This window comes from Neodiprion virginianus, chromosome 7, assembly GCF_021901495.1.
Source record: "Neodiprion virginianus isolate iyNeoVirg1 chromosome 7, iyNeoVirg1.1, whole genome shotgun sequence".
Lineage (NCBI taxonomy): Eukaryota > Metazoa > Arthropoda > Insecta > Hymenoptera > Diprionidae > Neodiprion > Neodiprion virginianus.
In genome coordinates this window covers 4346182-4373724 of record NC_060883.1, presented here as the reverse complement: position 1 = coordinate 4373724, position 27543 = coordinate 4346182, and the positions used below count along the sequence as shown (strand labels likewise).

The 27543-nt window shown below is 34.9% G+C and overlaps 4 protein-coding genes across 6 annotated transcripts; 3 read left to right on the top strand and 1 right to left on the bottom strand.

Moving 5' to 3' along the window:
• Positions 1-46: 46 nt before the first annotated feature.
• On the top strand, positions 47-4122 carry LOC124309330 (uncharacterized). The gene is made up of 8 exons (XM_046772897.1): positions 47-311; positions 446-589; positions 928-1553; positions 2097-2317; positions 2491-2632; positions 2967-3123; positions 3223-3699; positions 3854-4122. The coding sequence occupies exons 1-8, from the start codon at positions 301-303 to the stop codon at positions 4023-4025; spliced, it is 1950 nt and encodes a 649-aa protein (XP_046628853.1). The 5' UTR covers positions 47-300; the 3' UTR covers positions 4026-4122.
• Positions 4123-4571: 449 nt separating this feature from the next.
• On the top strand, positions 4572-7581 carry LOC124309334 (2-(3-amino-3-carboxypropyl)histidine synthase subunit 2). Its single transcript, XM_046772901.1, has 4 exons — positions 4572-5418; positions 5899-6232; positions 6325-6806; positions 6922-7581. The coding sequence occupies exons 1-4, from the start codon at positions 5263-5265 to the stop codon at positions 7372-7374; spliced, it is 1425 nt and encodes a 474-aa protein (XP_046628857.1). The 5' UTR covers positions 4572-5262; the 3' UTR covers positions 7375-7581.
• Positions 7582-7717: 136 nt separating this feature from the next.
• LOC124309329 (PP2C-like domain-containing protein CG9801) lies at positions 7718-14983 on the top strand. 2 transcript variants are annotated; one of them, XM_046772895.1, is made up of 7 exons: positions 7718-8417; positions 9473-9699; positions 9926-10600; positions 11856-12053; positions 12147-12450; positions 12574-13060; positions 13330-14983. In XM_046772895.1, the coding sequence occupies exons 1-7, from the start codon at positions 8251-8253 to the stop codon at positions 13546-13548; spliced, it is 2277 nt and encodes a 758-aa protein (XP_046628851.1). In that variant the 5' UTR covers positions 7718-8250; the 3' UTR covers positions 13549-14983. The 2 variants fall into 2 exon arrangements, with proteins under 2 accessions (XP_046628851.1, XP_046628852.1); XM_046772896.1 differs by lacking the exon at positions 9926-10600.
• Positions 14984-16861: 1878 nt separating this feature from the next.
• LOC124309335 (serine/threonine-protein kinase NIM1-like) lies at positions 16862-24371 on the bottom strand. 2 transcript variants are annotated; one of them, XM_046772902.1, is made up of 8 exons: positions 24236-24371; positions 23975-24033; positions 21610-21871; positions 21078-21292; positions 20818-20932; positions 20232-20522; positions 19972-20117; positions 16862-19858 (listed from the first exon to the last, which is right to left on the bottom strand). In XM_046772902.1, the coding sequence occupies exons 3-8, from the start codon at positions 21833-21835 to the stop codon at positions 19613-19615; spliced, it is 1239 nt and encodes a 412-aa protein (XP_046628858.1). In that variant the 5' UTR covers positions 21836-21871; positions 23975-24033; positions 24236-24371; the 3' UTR covers positions 16862-19612. The 2 variants fall into 2 exon arrangements, with proteins under 2 accessions (XP_046628858.1, XP_046628859.1); XM_046772903.1 differs by having other exon boundaries at positions 24170-24355.
• Between the last annotated feature and the right edge of the window lie 3172 nt (positions 24372-27543).

The window sequence follows — 27543 nt, the reverse complement described above, 5'->3', positions numbered from 1 at the left end:
CTTAATGCCACTATCCGGTTTTTGATAGAATCGTTCTTTTTTCCAGTGATGCAACTCACACGCATAAACAGCATGCTACAAGCCGCCATCAGCAGCCATGTTACAAGCACTGGCAGCCGAAAAAAGGAACATATATTATGATGGGTTCTTTCTTCCATTCGCCACATTATCCTCCGTATGATCCGTATGATCTGACATCAGTAGTGTCAGGTCAAGTCAGGTTAGGATCATTGTTTACATGGGATGCACATGGTGCGAGTCTACGTACTCTGAAGCTTGAAAAGCGTAAAAGGAATAAAAATGAGTAACAGGTATATACTAACAATTGATATAACAATAGAACCTTACAGACAGTACAATCAATTGCTTAATAACAATTTTCTGTTTTAAGCAATCTCACATGTGACCGCGATCCATTGATATTGTATTATGCTTCATGTTTCAGTTCCATTACTTGGGGCATTTTGGATATGCCGGACGAGATATTGTTGGAAATTATTGGATACTTGAATGCTAGGGATATGTTGCTGCTCAGTAAATCATGCAAGCGATTCCATAGCCTTGTATTCGACGAAAAAAAATCATTGAGGTAAATACTACTCTTCCACTGCGCCGTGTATATAGGATTATGTTATTATTAGGCTACGATGCATTCAACTGAAATTATATCAGTTTGTGATGTTATGATAAAATAGTATATTGAAAACATTTATAATCCGTTCACTGCAGTATTTGAATTTCAATGCTTTCTTTAGCTGTCCAAATAATATGACATGATAATTTAACTGTCGAAAAACAACGCTACTACCCTTTCACAAAAGTGTAAAAAGCAGAGTTTGAAAAAAAGTCCTACTGCTTACACTGCTTAAACTGAAATTAGTGATAGACTTCTTAGTGTGCATTTTGACGATATTTCTTAATTTTCAGGCACTTAGATTTTTCCGAAGAAGGCTACCTAAACTCGATTTCAGACGTGCAACAATATTTTAATAGCAAGAAAAAGTACGAGCATATACTTAAAATAAATGTCAGTAACATGTACTATACAAGACCAGGAGATATGCTGAATACTATTGGCAAAGCAAAAAATCTAGTCGAGATCAACATCATTGGACTGAAATTCATAGATGTTATGCAGCTGGCAATTTTTTTGACACCTATGAAGTGCCTTAGAATTTTATCTATTGATTGGCCTACATCGCTAATTGACAACAGACAATGCTGTGAAATGTTGAAATTACCATTCAATAGACTAACGAAATTAACAATGACATTGTGTGATGTCAAATACAAAACAACGCTGATTCATGCGTTAGAACTATGTCAACAGTTGCGGGAGCTACGATTATTACAGAGACACGAAAATATTTTACCCAGAGAAGGGGACCCCTGGTTAACTGAGCCGAAAAAATTAGAAAATCTCCAAATAGCTGCTTGCTGTGGAAGCGATACAGAATTTTTGCGAAGAATCATTGTCGATATGCTTCCAAATCCGGAACAGTGGATGGAATTCAAATCCTATGATGCTGTGGATACGCATCACTTCTATTTTGGTATGCGTATTATATTAAAGTATTGTTAAAATAAGAGACATATTTTAATATGCAGTTAATTTTTTTTTTTTTTTTTAATTTATTGATGTATTTTCTATAGTACCAAAAGTTACTCGACCATGAACACGAAACATAGAAGGTTATCAACAATGTACAAAGTTGTAGCGAAAATGGTGTTAAAATCACTAAACTTCAAGTATAACACACAGTGCAACAATGGATGGCTTGTAGAGCCAATTTGCTTGTTTTCAGTTCGAAATTAAGCTCTCAATTAAAATTGCTTAATTGCCAAAATCAGTCGAAATTAAACGTGGTACTTGTAATATCTTGTAAAGATCCTCAGAGCGATTCTGACTCATCCAAAGTAACCTTTGTGGTCCGTTACTACTTGTTCAACATGGGACACAGATATCATTGATGGACTTGAATGTATCAGAATCAATCTAAGGGTCTTTACATTTGGTAAGTGTTACAGCATAGAACTGGGAGAAATGCCGCCGTATATGTGCAATGATGGTTGGCACTGAGAACAAATGTTTTTAGAAAAAAATGTTGAGGTATCGCAGAAGCTTAGAGCAAAAGTACTCATGGATTTCAACCCCTTTACGCAATCTCTTCAGAAAGTTGGCTGTGGTCTGTTTTTTCAATTTTTACTGAGAGAGGTCGTCGAAATCACCAACAGCCACAAAGCCCTGGAAAAATTTTGCTGCTTATCCAACTGTACGCTTGACTATATGTGTTTGTTGAAGATCAACGAAGCTAAGGTATGGAATAACCGATGTGCATGAGTCACCGACTAAGGATACTTAGTTGTCTTACTTATTTACTTTACTTTACTTTCGTTCAACACTTGAAACAAAAGTTGTGTTTAATGAATAAATAAATTCGAACAATTTACCTCAGTTTCGAAAAATTCATAAAATTATTTGCATTTCAGCAACTGCTCAAAAATCCCAGGCATCAAATTTCGTATTTATATTTGAGCCACAACATTGAACCAGAATGTGATGTGTATTTAGTTGGATCAGCGTTTCCATGTCTGACGAAACTCATACTAAGTAACCTAGTAAAACACAAAGGTGAATTGTTTACTTTTATCCAAACTGACTAGATTTTAATGTAATTTCATCTGCAGCAATAGGCTTGTAACTGTTTCGAACAAACAAGATATGGAATATTTATGTCAATTGTGCCTTTGCAAATTTCAGCTTGTTATTTGATCTTTATTTACGAGTTCGATAAGTTCTCTCTAAGTTTTCTTCTCAATGAATAGTTGCTCATTTCCAAAACGTTGTAGATTCTTCCAGAGTCACAAAAATGTCGTAAAATAATGTCTTTAACATAGTTGAATCTCCTTATAAACTTTGACTTGGAAAGTACCTTTGACAATATTCGATACTTGCGTAATTACAGTAACAAGTCAAAAGGAAACCGATCTTCATACCGAAGTGGCCTTCAAAAAAAGACGTACATCCCTCGTTAATGACGCAGAAACACCAGACTTGAATTCATCTTTTGCAAAGCTCGTAAAAAATACTCCACATGTATCAGACCTAACACTAAGCGCAAGGTATAAGCAAATTTAGAGAATATGGTGAGAAAGTGGAAAGTAACACCGTTAGAAATTGGAAAAATCTTTAATATTGATTTTCCGTGTTTGTTATTGCAGTACGTTAAAAGAAAACGAATATTGGGATTTAACCGCTTTGTATCTAATCAGTCGTTGGACAAGCCTCACAACTTTGCACCTGGTAAACCTGCCGATCCGGAGTGGTAAATTTCTTATTGAAATAGGAAAACAGTGTAAAAATTTGGAGAAATTGAAGCTTGAAAATTTGGGTCATCGTGGTGCCTGCTGCTACAAAAATGAACTGTATCAAATGCTAGCCCATTGTCTTAATTTGAAAGACTTTTCAATTCAGCAAGACAACTTTGGCCAGATTTCTACGATATTTACCATGTTTGGAAAAAATCGCAAACTTAGAAGAATTTATATCAAAAGTTTGGGTACTGGTAATCATACCACCGGGGACCTGGTGTTGCCCATCAAAAATCTAGTACAGTCGTGTGAACTGGTTTTACTTATATATGAAATTCAAGGAATTACACAGGCAACCTGTGATAAACTCAAGTCCGTTTTACAGAGGTAATTTGAAGGCAAATAAATCGTCGTCTTTGATCCAATATATTTTTAAGTATCTTCAATTTTTTGATTTTGAGCTATCCTGTAATTGTTTTTCATACTTTGTTATGTTTATCGCATCATTACATATTTTTGTATGTACATTCTCAATTTTCAGATTAAAGAATGAATTGCGCCGCCCAAAATTTCAATTCGAAATTGTCAGATGGGATTACGGGTATAATGGTTATCAGAAACCTCCACGTAATTTCAATTTGCATTTTGTACACAAAGACTTGCTTTTACCATATCGCTTCACTGACTCATTGTTTCGGCTGGATTGTCTATAATATACCAATATGTTGTTTAGATTCGCCAAAATGTATTTATTTATTTTAATAAGATTTTTCCTGTAAAACATCTACAAAAACATGTTGAATTGAAATTGTTACTATCCTTATTCGATTTGTATGATGAGTGTCATGGAAAAATAAAGAAATGGCATGATTTCTCCGAAATCGCGATAGTAAATTCATAAAAATCATGCCATTTCTTTATTGTTGCATTCATTATGTCCTTTAATGCTTTTGAGGTACGTTTTGAAAAATTCGAGATACATATATACAATAGCGTCGAAATTGACCCCGTTAATCGCAGTTCTTACCGGTGAGAATAAAATCAGATTGAGATTCTTATCTAATGAAAAGCACAAATATTAATGTTTTGTGTCGTTTTTGCGATAACCGTCACGATCTAATGATTATTTACTGCAATAAGTCAACGACTGCAAGTACCGTCAGTAATTTCGTTCGTCTTTCAAAACCGTATTTTCAAACAACGCCGCCAGTTGAAACAGGAATACAACCATGAAGTATAGTGTGGCAATGCTGAAAAGTGAATAAAGCAACCATGGAGACTATGCAAGGAGCAGGAACTCAAATGGGTGAATTGACAGAACTTGTTACAGTGTTCCTTTTGTACCAAAGTGTCGAAACGACAGTGTCATGATATTTCAGGCAGCTGTTTACTTGGAGTTCGTGCTCCTCGTGTTGTCTCCATGAAAGCACTGTGTGCGACGACTGATATATATCTTCAATCAACGGCGTGTGCGTGAGTGGCATTCCGTCAGTGCTTCTCAAACTCTGATTACGCTCAGCTTAAACTTGGTTACTGCGCATGATGTCAAAGATGCTGAGAGGCCATTGTCATCGCACTGCGGCTCACGTACCCCGCGAAATATACGCAACCATGTGTTCGTACGGGTGTACGATACGAGACGCATCGAAACGTTTGACCCCAGCAATTGAAAGTTTAGTGTCGCAAATATTGTGAGGAAATTTTACATCTGCAGTCTGAAAAAACAACTGCAGTGATAATTTGCGTGACTTCACTTGTGATTCTTAATTCGTATGCAGTTTGTTTTTACCAAATGTCAAATTTTGTAATATGGCACTTTGAAATCTGTGCAACAATGCAGAGAAGATTGTGATGTGGTCTGATTTCGATATTAAGTCGTATGAAATCAATGACAAGATTGTCGTTTTAATCTGTGTCACGTATTCTTTTGCACAATAATTTATATCCAAAATGCCAGCTGCAGATTTCAGTAGCAATGAACAGGCAGTTTTTGAACGGGTCGCTGAAGTCGATGGTCTGCCTACCAAAACGCTTCCTGAAAATTTGGATTCTCAATATGATTTGGATATGTGTGTGGAATGGATCAACAATAATTCACTTGGAAAGGTCAGTTGGCAGTGGAGAATTAATACCTGTTAATTCGTGATTCACTTTTGTAAATTTAATTCACCGTCCGATCATTCAACAACTTTGGTAGAATTATTTTCTCCTCATTGTCACGCTTGATTGTTTACGAGTAAATTATTTCTGAGATAAGCTGAGGATAAAAGTTTCTGTACGGCGGTGAGGTAAACTTGTCAATAGATTAACCGAGTGTCATCTTTGGTTTAGAGATAACTCTCGTATGCAATAAAGCGTTACTGAATTCAAATAAAGAAAAATTGTCCATCATTGCAATATCCAAGAATACAGCAATAGTCCGAACTAATTCCTTGATCAATTCAACAATTAGATTTTGCTGTACGTTACTAATTTTACATGAAGTTACTGATTTCAATGATCATTTGATTCCAATTGCATGAACATTCGTTCATAAGAGTAACATTGCTTCATATATTAAATTTTTTTTGTTCTTTCAATTTACAGGTATGTCTGCAGTTCCCGGATTCACTTTTACCAGATTCTGTTGAGATAGCTTTACGGTTGGAAAAGCGTTTAAACAAGAATGTCTATATTTTGGGAGATTCGTCGTACGGAAGTTGTTGCGTAGACGAAGTTACGGCACAACATGTCAATGCAGATGGGATCGTACATTTTGGACACGCCTGTCTCAACCCTACAAGCCGATTACCAGTCTTCCATATATTGCCTAAGCAACAACTTGATATACGATTATTTGTTGCCGAGTTCAAGCAACATTTTGAAATGGAAGAGGAGAGGATTTTGTTTTTCTATGACGTGTCTTACGCGCATCTAGCTGGTAAATATTTTTATTTATTGATTTCACAGGCACCCAAAGTTTTGTAAAATTATTAGCATATTATACTAAACAATTTGCACTTTTTTTTACAGAATGCATTTATAATACTCTGAGATCTACGTACAAAAATTTTACTCTGACCAAATTGAATTGTTCCTCTAACACGAGGTATACAGACTCCGGTGACGTGGACAGTGAAATTTTTCTTGGCCGAAGTTACAAGTTGGATGCTGGTTACAATATAAATGACTACAAGGCCATTTTTTTGGGTCCAAATGGAAAAACCTTGAACAATTTAGCTTTAGGAATGGCGGTTGAAAGTTGGTACCATTTTGATGGTAGCAAAATTGCTCACTTTACGGCAAGTGATTCAATATGGCTTAAAAGAAGGAGATATCTAGTCGAAAAATTGAAGGATGCTCGTGTTGTCGGTATAGTGGTGGCAACGCTCGGCATAAAAAATTACTTAGAATCTATTGCAGCAGTAAAAAACGTACTTAAACGAAAAAATAAAAAGAGCTACATTGTATGCGTTGGCAAACCAAATCCAGCAAAATTGGCTAATTTCCCTGAGGTAAATATAGCTGACTTCAATTACTACTCTTCATACTACCATATGATGATTGCAGATAATCAATCTGCACAAAACGATTACACTTATTTAATGGTGAAACTTTTCTGTATTATAGATAGATGCGTTTGTGGTGATAGCTTGTCCAGAAAACCTTGTATACGATTCGAGAGATTTCTTCAAACCAATGTTAACACCTTTCGAAGTGGAAATAGCGTTCAACACTTCAAGAGCATTCTCAACGCAATATTGCATGGACTTTCGGCATATCCTTTCCACGGGGCTTAATTATGTACCTCTTGAAACTTCCAGTGACTCAGATGTATCACTAATTTCTGGATCTATCAGGAATTTAACCAACGACGAATCTCCAGTCAATGGCATGGGGAAATTGGTGTCAAAGTCAGCTGGCACTGTTGCGATTGGAAAGGGAGGAGCTGACTATTTACTCAACAGAAGTTGGCAAGGACTTGAACAAAAGTTAGGGCAGGATTCTGTTAAAATCGCAGCTAAAGGCCGTATTGGGTTGCCAATGGCTTATGAAAATGAACCTTTGAAAAAGGAAACATGACAACGTAGTAATCTTTTAGTGTTTCGATAATTAAATAATTTATTCACACATGTTAACCCGCATGATAAGGCATTTGAGTGAAGTTACTCAATTATCCTTAAGATCTGGCAAATGACAAGACGAAAAAAAAAAGAAATTCTTTAAGCTAAAGTTTTCTAATGTACGTGTACAAAACAGATCTCATAATGCATAATGCTAAAAATCGTAGATATTGCATTTATTTCTTTGACTCCACCGATCATTCTAATATGATTTTTACCGTGTTAATCGGGGTCTTATTTTTTGGGATACGATCAGCAGTCTAAACAATTAAAACATGTAGAATATTTTGCAAGTAGAAAAATACTTCAGCTCGAGATGCAATGGACTCAATTATTTCAAATTTAGATCTGCATCTATTTCAATGGTTCAAAATTATTTTAAAGAATTTGAAGAAAATAAATAAAGGCTTCATCGTTTCGGTAAAAAAGAAATATGATTATCTGAAAGTACCGGATTACGGGTAAATCAGCTTATTCAACCTATATCTGCCTGGGGGTTGGGGGGGGGGGGGGCACTGTATCACGATGTTTACGATACAGCGCCCCTAGGGGTTAAAATCCGAAACATGCGAACGAAATCCCATTCAACCTTCAACCATCCCAAATTCTGAAGTGGGAATTCGTCGTTCTCTTTTCCGTTTCCTATCTACCTATCGTTGATTTGACATTCTTTCCAAAATGGCTGCTATAAGTGTCTGACACAAGTTGGTTGCGATTTAAAAATGCTTTTGGTCCAGCATATCTTCCTTATTTCCATTTGACAGTATTAAAAGTTGTGATAAAATGTGTCAGTTGTTCGATTTAAGGAATCTGAAGTAACACCTTGATTGTTAAAATGCCGAGTTTACGAAAACGCGTTGCTGGATTTATGCGTCAGCTGTCTGTCAGCAATCTTGCTGCTGCTGTTGAGAATATCGGCCACGGTGAATCTTCTCCACGTAGTCCTAGAAATGTTCCTCAGGACCTACCTGGCGGTTGTTTTATTACTCGATACCTGAATGGGTATGTGTATTCAATCACTTAACACAATATACATTTGAATCAAATTATTTCATTCTTTCATTTTTTTTTTTTTTTAATTTCTTTTACACTATTTGCACACGCAATTGTTGATGTTGTCAACAACATTGTGAGTCTCTTTTAAGTTTGGCAACAATAAGGGTATGCAAGTGTTATGTACTTGTATAGAAATAATGGCTGACTCTGTTTAAATTGTTCTTTAATTCAATGTCACCACACCTTAATTGCACACCTGAAACAGTTTCAGGCTTTAAGACGTCTCATTTGTATAAAAAACTATTTTTTTTTTTGCACCGAGGATCATTCAACAATGTTTACTTACTGCTAGGGTTATTATTCAATTTGTCAATGGTTAAACATTGTCGTATGAATAGAAACGTTAATTTAAATTACCGCTGTCACATTTCTCTGTATAATGTTGCCAAAATATCTTGAAAATCACGTGATTTTGCTTGTAAATAACAAATAGTGTAATTGCCATAATTTTCTACCTTACCAATTATGTCATTTATAAAATTTTGACAATGTACATACCTACAAAAAACAAACGTCAATGGATCTTGTCAAACATCTAAAGTTTCTTTTTCAGTACTGATAATCTTTTACATACTAGTTTAACTACTATGATAAGAACTGTTGGATTTTTGGGAATTGTATCAAGATAGATTTTGTTTACGTTATGATTCATAGAGCTTTATACACTGCTTTATGATATTGATAACAAAATTTCATGAATTGGTGTATAATCAATTAAACGGCATGGAAATTATTTTAGATGTATTTTTTTCAACAAGTGTATATTTAGAATCAAAATTGAACGAACAGAAAGTTACTATTTGAACTAAAAAACGTGGAAAAGTTGGGATAGTTCGAATATGAATGTTTATAATAATCTTGTATAAGTATTTCAATTTCAATCCCTACTAGTCTTTCTAATTGATCTCATATTGTGATTTTAGGAATTTTATTAATAAGATTAGACCAGACATATGGGATGAAATATGAAATTATCATGACAATTATTCTTATTTATGCAGATTGGAGATTAAGATGGAGGGTCCAGTAATACTGCATGGGCGTAATCCGGAGGAGCTACCATCGTATCCATTATGTACCTTGGATAATGGGGAGGAAGTATTTGCAGCTTTAACAGGCCCAGATCTGGGTTTGACCACGGTAAACTTGAAGCAGCGGCATTTAAGTATCAGCGATCCAGACGTTGACTACATTGATATTTTGGAACAGTCCGACCATGAAAGAACTGGTATGTAACGAAACATCAGATATATTCAAAAGCAAAATTGAACACTCACAAATAAATTTATGAATTCTTTTAAAATTATTTGGCGAGTTCACGTTTGCTTTTATTTTTGGTATCATATAACGTGGTAAAATGAACTATTCGTATTACATTGTAAGTTATCTGTGTCGGAGAAATAGGGGAAAGCTTTTTTACATTTTGATAAGAGCATTGCATGTATTGAATACAGTAAATACATCGATGGACTGTATATTCTCTGTGGCTCACGATCGATGGTTTATGATTCGCCCAAGTGATTCCCCGTCTTGTCCCATCGACAACAGTTCAATTAAAATTCGTGCCGCTGGAAAGTTATATGATCCAGATTCCAAGTATTCTAATGAAAACTTGTTGGATAGTTTGGAATCCAATTGCAATAACGAACAGACTGATTTGTTGGACGATGACTGCAAAGATTATACAACATCGAGAGATCAATCTGATGTGGGAGTCAGAGGACTGCCTAGGCAGAATATTGATAATTTAGTAACGGATGTTATGGTCGCTGAAGATTCAACCTCCAAATTAGAAGATACGTTTGATTATGATGCTAAAATCAAAGAAAAGTTGGACAATTTTCAGTTCAGTCTCACATCCAAAGAACACTTTACATTTGAAACGACCAGTTTCATACCAGAAAGTACATTTGTACCTACCAAACAGGCAAATGTAAGCTTTGACGATAGTTTGAATGACAATGGTATGCAATTCAATGATGAAAATATAAGCAATGATATTGCGGATGCTTCCAAGGAAGGGAATTTCAAAAACGACATAATTCCACCACCGTCTGAGTTTGCTTCTGAGATGAATCCATTGAGGAAATCAAAAAGTGCTCCAGCTCCGTTTCGAAAGGCAAAAAAAGGTGTTTATCCTCGCATTATTTGCATGTGCTGGAAACCTTCGATATGCTAATGGATCATTAATAAGCCCATTATTGCAACCTCTTATAATTTTCGTCATTAGTGCTCTTTGACACCATAATAGTATTTACTTTTATTGTTATCATTATTATTATCACGATAGTTATAAAACTTATTATTTAAAGCACATTGTTATGCGCTTTACATAACTGTCACTTCATATACTTTGTAAGTATGTAGGTAGAGTAGATTATTTTGATACTGACGGGGTAGATTTACTCATTTTGCTGTCATCCAATGATATGCTTAGAAAGTTTTTATACTGGCTGAAATCATAGTAGTTGCATGTTTAGTAATATTTTTGGACAGATACATTTATTCACAAGTCCAGGGTACTTACAAAACTTGCGGAATGCAGGGAATGGAAAAATGACAATGATGAAACAATAGTGGGCTGTATTCGTAGAGTATTGGAAAAATCAAGAAAACAGTATTGGTATTGGTATTACGAAATAAATTAATCATCAAAATCCAGTGTGAACGCATATTTCCCGGTTAATTTAAAACCGAAGCACCTAAAAATCCAAACATCTAGTGATGCGATTTACTCCGGAATAGCAGCGATGTTCATATACTTTCAATCAGTGTTTTAAGCTGGCAAGGGGGTTTTTATTTATACAGATGACATGCAATCTCTAGCCAGAAATTATTTGTTAAAAGATGAAAGGGGTAACAGAAGTAAATAACCAACATCAATGAGTTCACTCTGTGACTTAGATTTTTAGTCAAAATGACTCTAATGAAAGTCTGTGCATATTATAATATATACAGATGACGGATAATGCTAAGAAATTCTGCCCTGAATCACATTTAGTGACTTTACCGGTATGCTTGAATTATTTGCTAGTATCAAGCAGAATTCTTGGAAAATCGTATGTATTTCCAACATCTACGATTTGAACTTACTTATTCTCTGTTTGGGATGCAGCTTTATTACATCCAAGAATTCTAAAGTAGTAGCTATATTCTTGATACTTGGCAAATTATAAATAATTATCCAAAGAGGTGGAGTAAGGGTGCCAACAAATGTAGACCAGTCAAAAAATAAACATTTCCATGCAAGTAACGTAGCATCTTTATATCCATATTCAAATTTTCATAAAGTATGTCATTGGCGATGTTCAGTAAATTGAATAGAAGACAAAATTTGAAAAATTGATGTCAATAAATTCTAACGGTTTCCAAATGTCTGTTTAGGAACAACTTCTGACGGTGAAATAGCTTGCGTATCAGACTGGTTCAGGCCTCACGATTTAGCCTACGGAGTGGCGACCACGCTGTATGAGAAGAATCCAACGACAAATATCAATAACGGAGAACCAATTGCCGATTGTTTTGGTATCTCGGCTAGACCAAAGGCAGCCGTTTTGGGTCTCGCTGATGGCGTTAACTGGGGTATAATTTTGACAAAATACTTCATGATCCATGAATGTCAACGCAGCGAACAAGAATTATTTACAATTATGACTCATCGACTTTTCATCTTAGGCCCAAAAGCAAGCATTGCCGCTCGAGCAGCGGTGCACGGGAGTATAGAATACTTGAACAAGGCTCTTTTCTCGTCGGCACCAGGCGGTGGAGTAACTACGACTAGGGACGTGTTCGTGGCTTTGTTACGCTCTTTTCACTCGGCGCATTCTCTCATTCTACAGGAGCAAGGAATGCTCACGACTCTAACAGTATGTGCTGTACTACCCTTACTGCGTACCAACTCTGGGTCAAATTGTCGTACCGAAAGGTACGTGGCGTGTACGTGCAACGTTGGCGACAGTTTGGCGTACGTTTATTCCAGGTAAAAACAAAAGTTCCACTAGTCACAAAAATTTCTTTTGCTTCTAAAGCATTAAACGAAATGAATCGATTGTCAATGTCGACATTAACGTTCTTCCATCTACTCAAATGTTGTTCTGTACAGACGAACGGGTGTAAGGGAGATAACGCAAGGCTCTCACGACATTCACTGCATGCGAGATATGCGAGACGCATTGGGAGCTTTGGGTCCAGTCGACGGTTCTAATCCAGAGTTGAATAATCTGACTTTGTCTATGACCGAGGTGGAAAAAGGCGATATAGTATTTTTAACCAGCGATGGAATATCGGATAACTTTGATCCAGTAGTGGGAAAATTTGCCATATTACCTACCAATAACACTGCAAGTTCTGACAAAAGTGTCAAGCATGAGGGCCAGAGTAGGACCAGAACTCGTCGTAAGTCTGCCGAAAATTTAAGAAGGTCAGATTCGATCGGTAGTAGCAACAGTGGATTACCTGTCGTTGAGGCTTATCAAAGGCACGAACTGACTCTTTTAAGAATGGAGGATTTGTTGAGGCGTGGAGTATCCGGGGAAGGACCACCTTGCGATAATGCCAGACGTCTTTGCGAATTACTTCTCGATTTTGCGGTAAGTTTATTAACAATTCAGCGAATAATTCGCTGATGATACCAGAGTTTAGGAGTCACTTTAAGTATTTTCAAATTGAGATCATTCTCTTGAAAATGAAAATTTCGCCATTCCACTGTAAAGGAACAGCGGTTCTCGAAGTCTTTCTCAACTCTAAGCGATCGATTTAATCCTTCCTTGTCGAATGAAACATCGAGGCAAATTTCAAAATAACTATTTGAAATAAAAATTGAAATTTCTCGAAGCAAGTTGTTACAATTGTATTTTAGGTGAGGATCACAGCTGCAAAACGTCGTATTCTAGAAGATCCAGATCTGTATTATGCTCAGCAAAAAGATGGCCACATGATCCAATTATCAAAATTGGAACAAAGAAATCGGCGGAAAAAAATGCTGGAAAAGATTTCAATGGTACCGGGTAAATTGGATCATGCAACTGTCGTGGCGTACACGGTTGGTCAGTACACCGAATCTGATACCAATCTTTAGTTGTTCATAAAATTGTATGTATAACGTGTACATGTACAAATAGGAAGTATTTTTATTTTTACAAGAGAATAACGTTTATAGTATGATTCTTAAAAAGCTAAGGTAGTCGCCATGTATGTACCATGTATAATTAATTATTTGTATATATTGTGCGTTAGAAACGGTGAAAGTTATTCTTTTGATTAGGATAAACCACGTAAGACGTAAAGCGGTTTGAAATTTCCGTACATGGATTCCATATAACTAAATCGAAGCTATTACGCTACACCTGGTAACGTAGCATATGAAACAATTCTTCTCATTTCATCAGGCTCTAGATTCTACTTTCGCAGCGAATTTATCCTTTATTTTCTGTGATAGTAATGTAAAATGAAAAAAAAAAAAAAAAAAACTTGAAGTTTGATTTAGATTTTTTTTTTTCCGAAAATTTGCTGTTCAAATGCATAATTTCAGAAATTAAAATTTGCAACATATTTCAGAATTATATGTCACTTGCACTTTTCATCAAACTCTAGTTGGGATTTAATGATTGTTGTTTTTTGAAGTATGCTTTGTAATTCTCACGAGTTGCTTTTACTTAATTGAAAAGAAGTTTAATTCATTGGAGAGTGTTTCCTTCATAGAAATCTCTTGTTTTCTCATTGTATCTGAGAAAAAAAGAAAAAGCAACAATAACCTCGTTAAGAATACAAGGTCTAGAGTCTGGTCCTTTGTCCATTTCACAGTTAGCAGCTATTAATATAATAATTTAACGAGTAAATAATTCTGAAAGAACAAAACAAAAGTTTCCAGTCAAGCTGGCAGGAATATCTTTAAATATATAGGTCATATTTTATGGTTCGTAATCGTACGACCTGAAAATTTGTTGTTTATTTAATAATTTTATGAACATTATAAAGCGACTTGTAACAGATAAGCGTAACAAATTATAATTTTTGATCTAAATTTAATTTTTCGAAATAATGCTGTCAAACACACAAAGTGTGATTTATTTTCGTTCTAATTACATTAATGTGTTGTCAACGATTTTTCACCATTGTTCACTTTTAGATGAACTTTTACTTACCATTCTGATAAAATTCCAAAGACGGAAACCAATATTCAGATGTAACAATATGAAACTCTCCGAAGTATATAGCGCGGATAATATTGACATAAATGTAGTCAACTATTTTATACTAAAAAGTAATTATTTAAATCAATACCCATATTATATACATATTCCAGTATAAAAAACTTTCATACAAGGATCCCCACTTTCATATGAAACGGCACATACTTTTGTCCAACTGCCCAAACTGATTACGTGATAATTGGATGGTGGTCCTGTTAGTATTGAAGGAAAATTAAGTTCAGTATTGCTTAAAAGACAAATTTAACATTAATATTTGGTTACGAAGAAAAAAAAAAAAAAGAAAAGAAAAACAGAAAATAACTAGATGTAACATTTACAAATAATAATTCATTTTAGTTTTACAATCGCGAAGGGACATCCCTTGCTTAATCAACTACAGTTCATTAAATGTAGATAACATATGATATTGAATTATTATTTTAGTGTCGTCTTGTTCGATCCAACATAACTAATTATCATGCAGGTACTTTTCCCAAATATTGAACGGTGTTAGAAACATAGCGATTGGCAGATTTCAATTTTGGTGACACACTGTTTCTCAAAAACTGCCAAACTGAAGTGTGAGTGATTTTGCATAGAATGCCTTGGAATTAGTTATACATCTCTGAGTAAACAGACGTATACAGTGCGAATAGGTGAAGGCGTACATTGAAGCAGCCAAATTATTCCACAACCAATATACCTGTATAATAGAACACTGCCCAGTCTTGTGTTATTTTCGTAAACGTATGTTTTCTTTTTTATACAATATAATATATACATATAAATAATAATAATAATAATAATAATAATAATAAAGTTCGCTTATATATTTAACAAAATTGACTTATTACTAAGGATAATCAATTCAAAAATAATAATCAGCCAATAAATTTATTTAGGTATAGTAGATCTTGAACTTAGCTGTAGTGGTATACAATCTTTTTATGACTTGAAAGTAAACAAACGTATAATTTGAATTTCATAAACGTTAGGATTGTGACGTTGAGAAATAATTTGGCAAGATTGAGAAGGTCTTTGTTATGAAGTTGATGCCAAAATTTTCTAGAAAACGCTTTTGTTGATCGTGTTTTAATAATAGAAAATGTCGGTGATGAAATTTGGTGATTTTTGATGAAGTTAATTCGTGAGTAAATTCAAATCATAACACAGCCAAAGAAGCTCACAGTCGGTAGCAATAAATATAATACTTGACAAAAAAAATTTCGTGTAATACTTAAGAAAGAGACAGGATTTGATAGTAAATTATACAATTAATTCGCATTTGTATGAATAACTGAACCACACGGAGGAAATGAATTTTTCCTAGTAATAGAAAAAATTAAAAGATCTCTTGATCTTTTGAAGATTTATATTATTCTAAGTAATAGCTGATTTTCACAGAATCCTCAGGTTTAAATAGCTAGACTAACTAGAGAATTTAATAATTATTCGTACAACTAACTATATACTCTTATGTTCAACGACGCATTTAGAATGACATCTAAAATGAGTCTTGAGTGTTGAAAATTCAGCGTAGAACAGAGAAAAAAGCTTGTGATCAAACGAACAGTCCAACAGAGGCTTGAGATGCTAAAACATTCAGGTAAAAGATGGAGCCAATGTACAGATTTTCATTCAGAGTTTTTGGATTTAAACGTTAGGTGAGAAGCAGAATTCAATCATTATAAACGTACAGTCTGAATTTTTTCCTTTGATTATGAAATTGATACAAGCGTCAACATCTTTCAAAGGATATTTGTTAGCGTCTGAACGGTTCAGATCGACACGAACGTACAGCAGGAGCGCAAAAGTTTGCACATTGATGTCTGCTAAACGATATAAGGGACATCGTCGACCTTTCAGCCATTTGGACAAAGAAAGAAAGTACGTCACCAGATGATAAAAAGAACACCAAAAGTACTCTTCTAGATTTTCTAATTTCACCAATAATGCAAATGTGAAACAATTATTTGCTGGCCATATTCGGTAAACTGTCTACAACATTCCAAAACATATTTATCTCAGAGACTTTTCACTGTGTCTATATATTGCATGAGTAGAAAAGTTCGTGTTTCAAACTCTAAGCCTGACTTACTATTAGTGAATAAAATTAGGTATTTTCAAAGTTTAATCCTGTAAAAAAAAAGGCATAATGATTTTGGACAATAATAAATTCAAAACTTTTTTAAGGGAACACTGAGTATATTCGATATTATCACATATTGCATTCTATTATATACACAACAATAACTATGTAACACTTATTATATGATAAAAATTAGGCGTAATTAAAAATAATTCATTTTGAAACGGTAGCACAATTAGTATTTCGAGTCTTGTGTACGAAAAGTGGTGTAGAAAACTTTATTCTCAAAAGAAGAGTGTAAGAATTTATAGGCTGCATATATTTCTGCACTGCGTAAATTTAAAAAATTTCCTTTCCACATTTTTCATAATTCATCATGTAGTCACAATTTTTTCTGATTTCACATTCTCTCAGAGGAAGAAAAAATCATTTTATTCATTGAAATTTAACATTATATTAAGAGTTTCTCGATTTTTCATATACTACGCGTGGATTCTCAAAGGATTGTGCAGAGTGAAATTATTATCTTAAAAACCATTATACTCGAGCCTTTTCGCGTAAACTTAATTTGAGAAATATATCCTCATATATTATCATAGTCACGGTAAAGGCTAGTGCTCTGGAAATTGGAAACATGGTAAATAAACCACAATGCAATTTTTTTAAAATGAATCTTAAAGCGTGACATGCGTTTAAGCATGAATAATAAATCAAGGTTTTCAGCCACGAAAAATGCGTGACTACAGTCATTTACCATAATCGTACGTATTGATAAATTTTTCATACATCGACTACAGAATTGAAGCTCATGTTCATATTCAGTTTATTACAAAATCATAGCACGCCGAAAGCAATTTTTTTTATAGAATTTCAAATTTCATATTGTCACATTTATTATACGTCACCATAATTCATGCGAATCCAATTCATATCTATATAATATGAAATTTGTAGGGTTAACTTGAAGAAATATATCTAGAAAATAGTGTCTTGACATTGATTCAATTTTCTTGAAAAATACGATTAAATTGCGCCAGCGCAATGCACGTAAATCAAACGGAAATTTTACTTATGGAAAATATCCTTATTGATAATGTTTCGTAGTTTGTCCAGCAACTACGTTGTTTAATATTGTATACATAAATATATGTGTATATACCTTAAATTTGGATATTCAAGGCCACTTTGAAAACGGAATTATAATATAAATTGATAAAATAACGAATTATAATTAATACAAAAAGTAGAAGTGCAATCAAAATTGACACTGAAAAAAATGACCTTTTTACGCCAAATATTTGATTCTCAATCAAATTCAGTATATATTTTGAAGAGATTCCGCTTGTAAAAAATGGTATGACAAGTACTCTGTCTTATAACATACGCAATATTTTTCACCCTGAGCACATCTAAAGACGTAATTAGTGGAAAAATCTATGAATAAAAGAAAAGAATACACGAAAATTTGACCAATAATATAAATTTAAAGTATATACAACTAATATACACCTAATATAACACCTCTTAATGCTACAAAATCTATTTCAACACGGATTTGCTAGGATACGGCTTCAAGGCATTGAGAGAAATAGCATTTCCGTTTTGATTTCAACAAAACGTGAAATCTAACAGCCCACTTTCATGACCAGTTTTAATATTACACCACGTTGAGTTAGAGAAAGAATTTCTTTAAATTCAAGTCGATAACTCTGTGCTTCTATATAGGTACGTGAAAATAGTATCTTACAGCCTCGAAAATATTTACAAGTATAAGGCTACCATTCTAATACTAAACCTCTTTATGGGGTAACGTTCATTTGTACTAAGTACAGTAAAGTACTGCAACTATCTAAGGATAATTTATCCGAGGACAACTCTCTTTTGCTTTTTGGTAGAAGCTGTGTGTATTATTTGGATACTGTTCTACCCAGTCAAGTCTTTCCGTCGATCGTGTGAATGTTATTCACAAAGTGAACTGAAATTTTCACATAGAATCATTTTCTATGAAATTCAATATTCCTTACGCTAGGCTTATGCGGTGGTCTTGATTTTAACTTAACTTTAACTTCAAACTTAAATACATGGATTTACGATGAATCGGTCAAACGGTAATATTTTATATTTATCTTCGAAGTAACAATCAAGTTGTACTTTATTGTACAACTTGAATGTTACTTGAAAGATAGATAATACGATAAAATAAAAAGATAAATTGAAGTGCAAGGTTGAAGTGCATTTGACAGTTAAACGCCAAGTATTATTAATAAGATTGTTAACGTGATCAATCACTGTGAAGCAGTTCCTGATATGTACACACCTCGAGAGTTAAAATAAATCGATGATAGCAATTATATACACGCAACTGTCAAAAGTTACAATAGTAAATAATGTTGATGAGCAATAGTCTCTGATAACGTTTGTACTTAATAATTTGTCATGTAATATCGTGCATCGTTTAAACGAAGTACATTTCTACACGAGCTTATTACCGCTACACGGTACGGGTGTTGAGGGCTGCCAAGAGCTAGCCCTGAAAAACACCTTGCAAATTTTTCTCTAATCAAAGAAAACTACTGTTTGAGCTTGATTTTGGATACCTCTGTTCCAAATTGCCTCTAGGATTAGAGTCCAAGTACATTTATATCCTCCACTATTATACGATTGCTAATAGTTTCGTTTTTTTTAGGACTCATTCCTAGTGCCAGTCTCCACCGACTGGTCAATTCGTAGTATCGAGGAAGTTCAGTTTCTTCAAACCAAATTTTCTCTCAATTTTCATAGTGACAAGACCCATCTTCTTAGGTCATACAAGTAATAAGTTTTAACATTTATTCATGCTTTTTTACTGATCTATCCAGTGATCATAATATCAAACACATCTTGGATTTCAGTCCTTTCTTAGTTATTAACGACTGCGATGTTTTCGGGACACTCGACGTGTCTGGTTGCACCGGGTTCCGTGGAGGTTTTGTTAATCTGTGCACAACTATCCTGTATGTTCCAATTACACTGGACCTCGGACCTTTGTCAGCATGCGTCGCTAATAAATTTCCATCTATACCTAATTTTTCCAACATTAATCGAGCCACACGCTCGATTCCAGGAATCTGAAATAATCAATGGTATACCTTGTAAATAAACCAGATTATTGCAGAATTATCAAATTTCACATTCAGTGTTTACGCCAAATTTCTGTCCGATGCAAACATTATATACATACCTGATTAGGATCGCTGGTAATCGTAGGCAGTAAAAGACAATCTTGAAACGGGGTATGTGGAGGTACGGTAGTATCTTTGAGCCATTCGCTCGCCAGCATCTGATCAATTGTCAACCTCTCCAGAGGCGTTTGACACAACAATCCACCTATCAAGTAATTTGCACATGTAACGACTGTGTACAGGATAAGCTTCTTTGGTATTTTCAGGGACTTTAGCACGGCTTAACAGTTGTACAAGTGATTAGTGAAAATGAGCTTACAAATCAACGATTGGCAGGGCAAGCTGACGTGGTCAGGAGTGACAAACTTTCCTTCAAGTATCAGAGTTTTAAGACCAAGAACAGTACGGGCCCGAAAAGGCATCGTGCCGGTAACTACCAGGTACAGCAATACTCCCAGAGCCCAAATATCAACGTAGGGCCCGAGATATGATTCATCCCGAAATAATTCTGGGGCTGCGTATGGTGGACTGCCGCAAAAAGTCTTTAAAACCTGATCAGGCCCATCGGTAAGACGTGTACTGAATCCAAAATCCCCCAGTTTTATCAGACCTTGAACAAAAATGTTATCGTAATGGTAAAAAAAATCTGACAAGTTACTCGATACCTCGCATCCTTCGCAAAAATTTTCATCGGTCGATTATTGGAATCCTACGTCTCTAAAATTAGCTTTGGTGTCATTTTATCCGTAAAAGATGTTCTCTGTGATTTCCAATCTTCATAGTATCACCGAATTTTTTCCCATTTGCAAAAATACTATTTCTTAATTTCGGAACACCATATAAAAGTTTTCAACTGCAAATTCTATCATTACAAAATGGTGGAGACACGTGAGAATCTACCTTACCAGGTCCTGCGTAGAAAACGTTTTCTGCTTTTATGTCCCTATGAATGAAACCCAGGGTATGCATATATTTTACCGCAGATAAAATCTGTACAAATAACAGCTTTGCCTCTTCTTCCTGAAAGTTATATATCGTATAAATTTATAATACTCAGACCGCCATTTTCATGCATATCAAAATATTTTAAGTCTCTGAAACTTTTCAATTTAGTTATTCTAAGCATTGGGTTCAATTGTAATTCATTAATAAGTAACACACGTACTTTGAATCTGCCCTGAACGGAGATCTTCTCAAAAAGTTCACCGCCAGAAGCATACTCGGTAACAAGATAGATTCTTGCGTACGTTTCAACAACTTCAAACAATCGTATTACATGTGGATGGCAAATCCCTTCCATAGTAGCTATCTCTCTGGCCAGCATCTTTCGTGTCTTTTCATCAAGTTTCGTTTTATCCAAAATTTTAATCGCCACACGCTCTGTAATTTCACATCAGTTTGCTTATGCATAAATATTATCAATACGTTTATTAGATGATGTTTTTTTATTCATTTTTTTTTTGTCCTTTCTTCGCAACGAGCTCTTTACAATTAGTTGTCGCACATATCTGATTTGAGTATGTATATGATCTGGGGAAAGATTATAAAATTGCCAAACGACACAGGACCATGCCATAAACTCATTTGAACAAAAGTGATCACACAATTCAAAGGCGTGATTGAAAGCTTATTGAATTTCAGAAATGTAACACTTACTTCGAAACCGGCGTAGAATGAGGTAAAGCAAACTTACTCACCATTAGTTGGATGATGAATGGCCATTTTGACTCTGGAAAAATTCCCGGATCCAAGATCCCCGCGCAATCTGTATAGGCCGACAGTTTTGCTGAGCGTGACATTACGCAGCCGTTGCATATCTTCCATTGGATCCATGGGTCCGTCATTTTTTGGCATAAAATTGTCATTTTGCAAGGGTGATTCCAGAGGGACGGAACCGGGTACACAGATGGTGGACGACCTCATTTATCAGTGATTTTTTTCGCTGACACCGGGATACTCCTAAAAATTAAACTCTTTTTGAAAATGATGTGTTAAAAAATTAGAAAAATGGGTATTTTTAAAGGAAATTCACGTAAATATGTAATCTATACTTTGTCATTAATTTTGCCGCCTGTATAAATGAATAAGTAAAAATTCAATAAACTAACTAGGCATCGATTTTCAGAAATAAATTGCTAATCTTCATAAGGTATGAAAATTTACTCATGCTTGATGCAAAGCAGCGAACGTTTATAGACTTTTAAAGTTAGCAGTGCTCTTCTAAAATATTTAGCACCGAAGACCTTAAAAGAAAATCTTTCAAATTATTTGCATCTCAGAGGCGTTTTGAAAAATAATAATCAATTCAAACGGATAGAATAGAGGTAATAAAGAATAAATTCAAAGAATCAATTCACGTGGAAAGATCCGGAGGATGCAATGAAGAGATGAGATACAATCAGAGATAATAGGCTGATCTAACAAATGTTCGGGTTGATTATTCTATTGAGCTTATAATATGTTATTATTGAATCATGAGATGCATACAAATGTTCAACGAGTTGCATGAGAATGTGTTCAAAAATAATTGGTATCAATATAATATAGGGTATAACATAAATTATTCAATTGCAGACTAATATGGATCAATATTTAGTACAGGTGATAAATTATGCCCATAAATTTGAGCTTAGTACCAAGAATATTTATGCGCATAAAATTACACACACTGTTATACATCCATTACCTGAATATGAGTGAAGCAAGTAAAGTATAAAACGCCACTAAATTTTCCATCAGAAATAACAAACTTTGAAATTTCATTTTTCGGTTTCTCTAGATTTTTACATCACAATTTGAAATGAAAAGCACGTGTATTACCAGAGATTGCTTCATCTTACATTAAATAAACAACTTTGTTGGCTTCAGGATGCTTGAAATTCTTTTGTCAAGAGCAAAACAGGGCCGAGTAAACATGAGTAAAAATAGATAACATTATGAAAGAAAAATTACAAGTTCAGGAGTTCAAGTTTAGATATATGTCTAAAGTCAGCTTTGGTGAACAGTGTGTTACTTCGGAATAGCATATTTATCCGAAATGATACTTAAAACTTGGATTGGTTTCTTTTTTTTTTTACTTTGCGTTTAAATATAATTGACAACATAGAAATAATCTAATATTCTACTCTACTTTTTTTTCTTTTACTTATAAGGAACAGAACTAGGAAGTATTGTATCTACACAAAGACTCGGTAAATTTAGATTAACTTTTGTAACATTAAACAATAATTTCTATGCCATCTTTTAAACTTTCAATTGTTTTAATGGAAATTTTTATAGTTTTTTTGTATTTCTCAAATTGTCAGTGGTTTAGAATCAACTATTTGTTTTGCATTGATTGCCATTTAATGCAACTTCATATCGATAATTTGATTATCAAGTTCAATCTGATTATTTTAGAAATTACAGATCTATGAAGTTTGTCTTGGTGTGGCAGCTGGATACAATAAACACCTGCTAAGAATGTTATCAATGCGAGTGATAAGACTGCTAGCTCTGTTTGAAACGTGGCAACAAAGGTATCAATACCAAATCACATCCTACAACTAGTTTTGGCTTCCTAAGTAGGTACTTATAGCATACTGGAGGTTTTCAATCGCCTTGCAAGATAGTTGATCCAATTTCTGATTACTTAAGATCCGATTTAACATATGGAACGAATGATATGGTTTAAGCTGTGCGTTGAAGTACCTTAAAGATTATTTTTTAGTACAAATTAATTAGACGTTGTGAATGAAAAACCGTTTGTGTGAATTTTTCGATTAATCAGAAATGGTGATATTTTTGTTCTACGTGCCGTTTGAATTTTCTTTCATCTAATTCCAAGTTTTCGTATTTATGCAGTAATTTGGAAAAACTAGAGATTTACGTCAATATGTGAAAATTTGTACACTTTTCGTTTTTTCACTGCGTCAGTTACATTTATGAAAACATTGCCACTACCCTTATAAAAATAATTAGAAATTGGGACGTTCACCTTGAATTAAATTTCATTGAAACAGGTGGAAAACTTGTAGAATTGTATATATCAATCACTGTATTTATACGTATAAAAATACCTACTTGTTTTATAGTTGACTTGATCAAATGGCCATGTCGTTCCGTTGCGCGATTCTTTACAACTGGAAAAATTGAACACTTAATTGATGCAACCGAGAGGATGATGGGAGACTGAACTGTCAGAAATATTTTTGACATCTAGGAATATTCAGTCGATACACCCTTTGAATTCAGTACTGTGAGAAGCACAGTACGCACCAGTTCTTTGACGACGAACGATCACAACAACTGGATTACACCCAGTCTTACATAAAAAAAGCTTACATGACGAATACGGGGAATCCAATTATACTGAAAAATTATTAATGAGGTTATGATCGATGTATCATTGCTCGGGACGATGCAGAACCGCGCGCACCAAGCGCAAATGACAACTGAAACTGAACGCGCGCGTCGACCCAGCGAGAACTGAAATTTGAATTTGCACTTGGCGTCCGCTGAATAATCGAATTGCACAAGAGCGTTATCGGGTTGAATTTTGTCGACCCTGCATTGTGTTGAAACAAAAAAACTCACCGGAGGTTATGCAGTAGTTCCATTTTATCGACCGAGTCACTTCAATTTATTCTCCAACTTCATCATTTTTACTAGATCAGGTTTCTCACATACGATAACATCGTGAATATTTTCTCAAAAATATCTTATATAAACGTTTCTGTTGAAAATTAGCTTGTAATATGTTTCTTCATTATCAATAACGTGTCTACCTGCTTATATGTGTTAAAAATTTCCCTCTATTTTTTTTCTTTAGAAAATGGCGGCCAAGATCGAGGCGATTAACTGGGACGATTCATGTTTAAACCCCGCTGCACACGAGGCTTGTTTTGCTGATAGCTCGCATGCGGGGTACTAGGATGGCTGCTCTGCTGGGAGCGCTGCTAGAAAGTGGCGCCTCTGATGGCTCTGAAGCGTGGTCGCGTGCTGGATTTCGGTGATAGAACGTGTGCTATTTTTCGTGATGGTTTTCTTGCGCGTAGCAAAATACTATTTTTAAAAACCCGATAAAAAAACGACGAACGAGAAATTTTTATTTTCCACGTGTTCCTTTTCAAAATTCAAAAGTCGAAAAAAACACCCTATCGTGCCTTTATCTCCGTAGAAAAGCAAAAAAAACTTTTAAACAGCCTGAAGGGAATGATAAATGAGAAATTTCCATTTTTCATGTGTTCCTTAAATTTTCAATTTTCAAAAATCGACAAACAAACCAGAAAAAAATGATGAACGAAGGAAATTTTTGTTTTCCACGTTTTCCTTAAATTTTCAAAATTCAAAAATCGAAAAAAAACAATCATGACAATTTCTTCGATGTAAAATCTTGTTCGATCGAGGGGGAATAAATTCTGGTTAGAAAGTGACAGAAAAAGAGTACACCAACCTGTTTTGACATCACCGACAACCAAAAAATCTTGATTTTCATTTTCTTTTATAAAAATTCCATTCCATAAGTCTCCTGTTTGTTTTTTCATTTCGTTATTTATGTTTAATATTTCACGTCATTCTTTATGTATAATTGTAAGCATTAAAAATTACTCCAATTGCTAAAATTAAGGTCAATGCGAAGCGGCAAGATCGATGAAGGAACAAAAATTAACTACAGTTCACAGTTCTCAGGAACTATGGATTTTTCTCGGTCGAACTTTTCTCTCTGACACCAGCTTCGATAATCGTTGAGAAAAAGTCGTAAAAAAATATAATCGTTCCCTTCGTCGCTTGCACTTCGAACGACACTCTGGCCATTCACACTCTCCGGAATTTTTCGAAATTTCCCAGAAGTCCTCGGCGAATATCCAAAAACTCGAGAATCTGTGTAATTTTGGAGGGATTCTTTTTTCAATTGTCGATGCTGCTTAGTCAAAGAGATATTTTCAAAAGTCTTTCGTACACAAACAAAATTCGAATAATATAAAACCAGTAATGGCATTTATTTATTTCTGTATAAACATTGTACAAATACTGTCAAATACAAATACAAGCCGCGGCCGCAGTGCTAGTAAATAAATTAATAAATGAATAAATACTATGAACTTGCTCGTAGAGCAACGACTAATAGTTACCTCGTTCAATAGCGGTATATTGAAATGGCACTATGCCTGTAGTATTAAAGTATTCACAAAATTTATCTCGTATCTTTAGAACTTCATTACTGCTTCGGTTATTTCTCAGATATAGGGAGGCATTCTGCCCTTTGGATAATTGTACTGCATTACAATTACTATCAACGCGGGTTGAGATTCTGTAATTATGCGGTTCGTACCATTGACTGGAATCATTGTTAGATTTATTGATTAAATAATTATGTAAAAGCACACACGCGTAAGTTATTCTCTCTACTTTTTGAACGGAGAGAGATATCGTAGAAAGTAAAACGCGCCATCTGTTTGCCAGTATGCCAAAAGCGTTTTCAACAGTTCTGCGAGCACGGCTCAATCTGTAGTTGAATATTCTTTTGTCAAGCGTCAAGTTTCTATCCGGATACGGCTTTAACAAATTAGGTTTCAAGGCAAATGCGTCGTTACCGACAATCACGTACGGTAATTTGTAACAAAAGCCTGGAATTTCACATGGAGCAGGTAAGTTCAACGTTCCATCGTTGATCTTAGTCCATAATGGGCTCTCACGCAAAACAGCAGAATCGTGCATACGTCCATTTCTTCCGACGTCAACGAACAAAAATCTGTATTCAGCATCGACAAGACCCAGAAGCACAATGCTGTCTTTTCCCTTATAATTACGGTAAATCGATCCGTCACTTCGAGGGGGACGAAAATTGATGTGTTTCCCATCCAGCGCACCGATGCAATGAAGAAAATTCCATAAAGTATCGAATTTGTGAGCGATAACCTGCCATTCCTCCAGCGATGATGGGAAATTCCATACTTTTGAGTCGAGTACTTCTACTATTGCTCTTAAAGTTTCGTCAATCACTTTTGAAATTGTGTTCGCGGCTATGCGAGTGGAGTAGCTCAAATCTTGAAAGGTATTGCCCGTTGCTAAATATCGAAGAGTCACAGTGAGTCTGTCCCTCGGTGATATAGCTTGACGCATAACGGTATCCTGTTTTTTTATGGCCGGAGTCAGAAGTGTCAACAACTCATTCCAGTCATCTTCCATCATTCAAGTATAATTGGTGAAACTGGCTGGATCTTTAGGGCTAAACAAAAATTTAGTATAAATATGCATTGAAAAGTCAAGTATAAAATTGAAAATCCAAAAAAGTAATAATAAATAAAATGAAAATTATATGGTTACATACCCGAACTCACGAAATACCATATTTAGAACATTCTGTCCTCTATCACGCCGTAACAGCCACTCGCGACTCCACAATTTACGTTTTCGTTGTTTCAGTAGATGTCTACGTTTAAAAGCAGTTGCTACAGCTGACACGATAATTGCTTTCCTACGTCGAATTATTTCAGCCGCAATAGTTTGTTGCACTCGAGCGTCCATGGTACTGTTGAGGTTAGAAATGCTGGGACTACGTATTCGCCTATACTTTCTCTCTAGGCTCCCTGCACGCCAGCACGCCTAGCGACAAGCATCGTGTGAAGCCAACCCAACGAGGGTGCCAT

Bases quoted from the DNA above. Each gene is read 5' to 3' on its own strand.
- LOC124309335 (XM_046772902.1), bottom strand. From the start codon at position 21,835: ATGAGGTCGTCCACCATCTGTGTACCCGGTTCCGTCCCTCTGGAATCA. The intron at 20,933-21,077 runs GTACGTGTGTTA...TATAACTTTCAG, and splicing joins CCGTTCAGGGCAGATTCAAA to GAAGAAGAGGCAAAGCTGTT. The intron at 20,118-20,231 runs GTAAGCTCATTT...ATTACTTGATAG, and splicing joins GCCCTGCCAATCGTTGATTT to GTGGATTGTTGTGTCAAACG.
- LOC124309330 (XM_046772897.1), top strand. The intron at 2,318-2,490 runs GTATGGAATAAC...TTTGCATTTCAG, and splicing joins TGAAGATCAACGAAGCTAAG to CAACTGCTCAAAAATCCCAG. The intron at 2,633-2,966 runs GTGAATTGTTTA...GCGTAATTACAG, and splicing joins TAACCTAGTAAAACACAAAG to TAACAAGTCAAAAGGAAACC.
- LOC124309329 (XM_046772895.1), top strand. From the start codon at position 8,251: ATGCCGAGTTTACGAAAACGCGTTGCTGGATTTATGCGTCAGCTGTCT. The intron at 9,700-9,925 runs GTATGTAACGAA...TATTGAATACAG, and splicing joins GTCCGACCATGAAAGAACTG to TAAATACATCGATGGACTGT. The intron at 10,601-11,855 runs GTGTTTATCCTC...ATGTCTGTTTAG, and splicing joins GTTTCGAAAGGCAAAAAAAG to GAACAACTTCTGACGGTGAA.
- LOC124309334 (XM_046772901.1), top strand. From the start codon at position 5,263: ATGCCAGCTGCAGATTTCAGTAGCAATGAACAGGCAGTTTTTGAACGG. The intron at 5,419-5,898 runs GTCAGTTGGCAG...TTCAATTTACAG, and splicing joins ACAATAATTCACTTGGAAAG to GTATGTCTGCAGTTCCCGGA. The intron at 6,807-6,921 runs GTAAATATAGCT...TCTGTATTATAG, and splicing joins AATTGGCTAATTTCCCTGAG to ATAGATGCGTTTGTGGTGAT.